Source organism: Malania oleifera, chromosome 3, assembly GCF_029873635.1.
Source record: "Malania oleifera isolate guangnan ecotype guangnan chromosome 3, ASM2987363v1, whole genome shotgun sequence".
NCBI classification, from domain to species: Eukaryota; Viridiplantae; Streptophyta; class Magnoliopsida; order Santalales; family Ximeniaceae; genus Malania; species Malania oleifera.
The window spans coordinates 29656466-29661830 of record NC_080419.1 but is presented as its reverse complement, the minus strand read 5'-3'; the positions used below and the strand labels follow the sequence as shown (position 1 = coordinate 29661830).

The 5365-nt window shown below is 34.2% G+C and overlaps 1 protein-coding gene across 1 annotated transcript; it reads left to right on the top strand.

Moving 5' to 3' along the window:
- The first annotated feature begins 204 nt into the window (after positions 1-204).
- On the top strand, positions 205-846 carry LOC131150727 (uncharacterized protein At4g14450, chloroplastic-like). The gene has a single exon (XM_058101636.1). It carries the CDS (start codon positions 282-284, stop codon positions 714-716), a length of 435 nt encoding a protein of 144 aa, XP_057957619.1. The 5' UTR covers positions 205-281; the 3' UTR covers positions 717-846.
- Positions 847-5365: the final 4519 nt, after the last annotated feature.

The window sequence follows — 5365 nt, the reverse complement described above, 5'->3', positions numbered from 1 at the left end:
AAATTTTTTTTCTATCAAAAGAAAAAAAAGTTTTACAATTATCAGCAAAATTTAAAATAAAAAATAAAATAAAAAAGCGAAATGGGTCCGGTCAAAATTAAGAAGTCAAGAGAAATGTACTGTAGATAGCTCATAGCTGAATACAGCGACTCCGTGAAATTCGAAGCTCGAAGACCAGGAAGGTCATGAGCCGAGCCGAGCCGATGCCGACGCGGGTGACAACTGTGGTCTTTTTGATCCTGTCTGTCAGCTCCATCCGTGTAACCCATGTGCCCGTATATATGCCCACCACCCGCAGGCCGCAACCCCACAAGCCCACTGCAATCCTGCGTTCACACACCCACCCGTTCCCTTCTCTCTCTCTCTCTCTCTCGTTCCGTAGAATCCGATCCATGGCCGAGATTCCGCCGAGAACCTCCGTTGCCTGCGGCAGCCGGCAGTCCAGCCGCCTCCAGCGGCGAGCGCCCGCTTCGCTGCAGATCAGCCCCGTTTCCGACTGGAAAAGCGCCATCCCCCTCCTGTCTCCGCTCATCACATCGCCACAGCCGCTGCCGGAGAGGAACAATCGGGCGGCGGATGCGAAGTCCAGAGACGAGTCGCGGCCGGAGCATCAGGCGGCGGAGCCAGAAAACATTGCGTTCAAGAAATGGCAGCACCCGGCCGCGCCGTTCTACTACGAGCCGGCGCCGGTGGTGCGGCCGTTTGTACCCGTGTAGATAGAAATTGTGGTTAATAGTCGTTACAACTTACATCTGTCGATTTGTGTATTGGAGGATTTCTTTGTGATCTAACAAACTTTTTTATTTTGCAAATTTTATAGAGTAATAACTTTTGTTCATAGTTTCATACCCTCTCTCTCTCTCTCTCTCTCTCTGATTGTGGATTCATGGGGCTTAAATTTTGAATTTTATGAAGCGTCGGACTAGACTGATTTGACAATGTTCATTAATCCCTTTGTTTGGTTGATGTGATGGATAAAAATGAGAAGAAGTATTGTGCAATTTTCTGTTTGTTTTGCAGGAAAAGATAATCCTTTGGACGACGAATTTGTCAGAAAGAGCGTTTCTAAGAAAATGGTCAAATTTTAAAAATTTGCAGTTGCATAAAATTTGATAAAATTTAATAAAATTTTGTTTGCTACTTTTGTTCAAATTTATGTATTAATAAATTGTTTGATTTGGGGAAAAATACATGTAATGATTTCATCATAATTAGGGTCATAATATTAGTTGAGATAAATAATGTTCAAACTTCTCTATTAAATGTTTACTTCATGTTTATAATTTAGTTTAGGAAAATCATTTTAAACCCTATTTACAATGGGTATAATTAATGACTTGTATTTAGTAAATTTATGTAATTAAAATTTGTCACTTAATGGCTGATTATTTTTGCTATAAAAATCTTTAGGGTAAGTTCATAATGATTAATTTGATTTTTGATACTAGAATGGGATGATTTGAAGGGTGGAATAAAATAAAAATTATATGACAAACATAGAAAAATATGAAAGCCGCTTTCATTTCATTCTTAGCTCAATATTTTATTTACATTTCGAAAAGTTTCATAAATGTCATTGAATTTAATTTAGACAATACATATAATTTTTCTTTTGATAATGTTCAAACTAACTTATGATTTATTCTTTAATTCAATGATTTGAAAAACTTTTGGAGGTTGCTCGGGAAGACAGGTAATTCTGTACTGAATCTTGTTAAATTTTTGTCTTATTTTTTTATTCTCTTTTATTATTAGTTTATACATTACTTTAATTTTTTATATATTCAATAACATTAGTTGTAGTATTGATGTTTGGTACAAGTGGATGTCCGGCACAATAATTACTATGTAATTGATATATCTCTAATTAAGTTTAGGATATACCGCTGCATCTAATCAATGATAGAAGTTGACTTTTTTCTTAAATCAATAATTGTATTTGTACAAGTGCATTTATTTTTCATTAAGTGTTACGAATTCTTTTGTGCATTAATTATACGCAACTCCTAAAATAATATAGGCTTCCCTCGTCTCAAACATTTTAAGCACCTTATAAATTTTTTCGTTATCATTTTTATTTCTTACGACTTGCAAAAGAAAAAAAAAAATCAAATCAAATTTTCAATAATTCAAAAACCTCATCACTTCTATTTAAAATTTCTTTCCATTGGTTATGGGTGGCCAAATGAATCGATTAATTTGCAACCCTAACCCAAATGATGCATTAATCATTATATATAATTCACTAATCAAGAGGTGGTAGAGTAGGTTGGAACTCGACGGGTGACCCGTGACCTGCTCGTTGAAATCGAGTTCAAATTTAGTAAAAATGACTTATTTATAAATGGATCAACCTGAACCCGATTTGTTTAATAAACCAGTTAGGCGGGTTTAGATTGGATACTCACCGAGTGGCTTGGGTCAACTTATTTGTGATAATGAGATAATATTTTAGGGGTTATCATAATTTATTTTTCTCCCAAGGCTCCACAAGTTCCAAAGTATTGCAGCATATAAATATAACAATGAATAAATAATGGTGAGAGCAGTGGTCTAAGATGCCGAGAGTCTAGAAAGCAACGGCCCCCCATTGATTATTGAGCCACTTTGAATGGTCGTAATAAACCAAATGGATTGCACAAGAAACGGGACAAAGCATTGGTCAGGAAAAGGACTTTTAACACAGTACTTTCTGGCTGAGAAGAGACTTTGCATTCATGCTCATTTGAAAATTGAAGAGCACTTTCTTTTTGTCTTTATTTCTCCTTTCTTGCTTTCAACTACAGCCAGTAGAGTAGTAGTGTGCCGAGTGGGCCTACTCCACTCTTAAAATCAATTCGCCATTGGAAGATGTGGTCTGAATGGAAATGGAGGCACGGCATTACATTAAAAAAAATACTGAGGAGAGAGAGAGAGAGAGAGAGAGAGTATGTTGTGTTGATGGATTCCGTGAATTTGATTAATTAATTAAATTAATTTAAAACTTTTAATTAAAAAAATTTATTAATCGAATCGATCAAAATTTTGATATTATTTTTAAAGAAAAACTCATACAAATGCAGTACTTTTTGATTGAAAAAATATTTTTTATATAGATTAATCGTGAAAACTTAGAGGGAAATATCAATCTATGTTAATGGAAGATATTCTACCATGTTTAGAGATATTACCACACTTAAAATCCCAAAGAAAATCAAAGGAGAGTGTGAATTATGCATTCTTGGGATTTGGTGGTCGATCACATGTAGGGATTGGTCGACCACTTGAAGTTAACAACTGCATTTTCAAAAGAAAAAGAGGTTGATCAACCTCTTGCATAGGGTGGTCAATCGCCTGAAGAAGAATCTCAATATACACATGTCGCTTTGATATCATAGCATGTGTTTCCATATACAATCATGATAGATACATGTTCTACTACTTCAAATTTGTATTTTTGATATAGAAAAGTAAAGAAATTAATCATGAAGCACAAATCATAACGTTCAAAGAAAAAAAAAAATTTCAACATGCCAAAATCAATCAAACGCATAAAAATGAACAAAAGGTTTGACACTGATCCTTTTGAATAAAAATATTTCGCAGATAAAGTGGAAGACCTTTCATTTCGAATCACACTTTGAAAGCCCCTTTGCTAAAAAAAAAAAAAAGAATTATGGAATCTTTTTTTCTCTCCTTCAATAGAAAACCTCATGAAACCCGTACATTGGTTTTGAAACCCTCACTTTACCCAACTTAGATGTGCCATGTTGACTTTTTGAGTTCGATCTCTGATTTTGATAATGACAAGTTACAAGTTACTAATGTGTGTGCTTAAGTACTTAAAAAGGTTAATCATTCAGATCACATACATAAAAGTGAAGTGGAAGCCAGAAAGACCTTAAATGAGCACATACTCCTGACATATTCCATGGAAATATGAAGAGCAAAGAAGAAGATGTATTCATCTTTATTTGTAAATGCATTTATTATTCTTGAGTCTGTAATAATTATTATGGTCTGTAATAATGCATCTGCATGCATGATAGGTTTATGCTCAAAGGCCATAGTCTGACCATAGGAAAATCGATGATCATAGAAAGGTCTTCTAACGCCACGTTTTTAGGCTTAATTAAAAAGCCTAGGCCGTAGACTAACCATAGGTCCCTACATATCACTTGCACAAATCCCCTATATCTTACAAATCATAACTTTGCAAACAGGGGTAAGCTATACTCAAAATCAAGACCTAAAATAATAACCGAAAGTCACTTAGTCAACTGAACCCAGCTGGTTATATTCAGCTCAGTTGACCAAACCATTCAGGGGTCAACAGTTTGACCAAGGTTCAGTCGACTGAACATTTTTGAACGTATCTTCCACAATCGGCTGAATTGGCACGTGTTTGACACCCAACTGTTTGCCCAACCAAACTTTTAGTTCATTTATAATTGAATCGACCGAACCATATGAATAGCAAACTGAATTTCAAATATAGTCGATAGAACCTTAAACGTTTTCAAAATCGCTTTAATTTAGTCAACTATATCTGTAGTTCAAGAGTGCCTCAGTTGACCATACTTATCAATACAGTCGACTAAACTTAAAATACAGTCGACCGAAACTCTTGGGTTGTCACATTTTTATTTGCGGTAATTGAGGTTAATTTTTAATTAAATTATCTTAAAATTCCCAATAGGTCCTCAACGGTCAAAATTTAAGGGATATCTATATATACCCCATCATTTGCCTTGATTAACATTGATTAGCAAAAGTAATTAGGAAAAATTCTCTCAAATCTTTTATACCTCTTTTGCTATATACTCAATATTTCAAGCATATTTTTCATACTCTCTTACATACTTACTAGCAAATATCATTTTGAAATAGAGAGTTTGTTGTTCTAGTTCTCCTCACTTGCAAATCAATTGCAAGGTGTATGAAGATTTGATTGTTTTATTGTGTGCATATTTCAAATCATTTCCTTGGCATTACTCTCCCATATTCATACATATTTGAAAAACCTTTTTGAGAGTTTTACTTGATTGTTTATTCCCATAATATTTTGTATATAAATATTTGATTGGGAATAACTTATTTTCAGCTTCCTAGTCTTTGCATTCAAATTGCAAGACTTGAGAACTTGCATACTATATTTGATAAATCTTTTGCAAGCTTAAACCCTAAGTATCTGTTGTGATTATATTTGATAAAATATTTGTGTGATACTTGATTAGGGTTTTGAGGTAACCTTGAATATTCACTCGTTGAATATATTATCTTGAATTAAAATTTCAAGATCTCACTTGAACATAAATACTATTATTTGTGAGTGCATCGATTGTTGTTTGTGCGTATTGGTACATACTTGCTTAGTTGAGAAGCA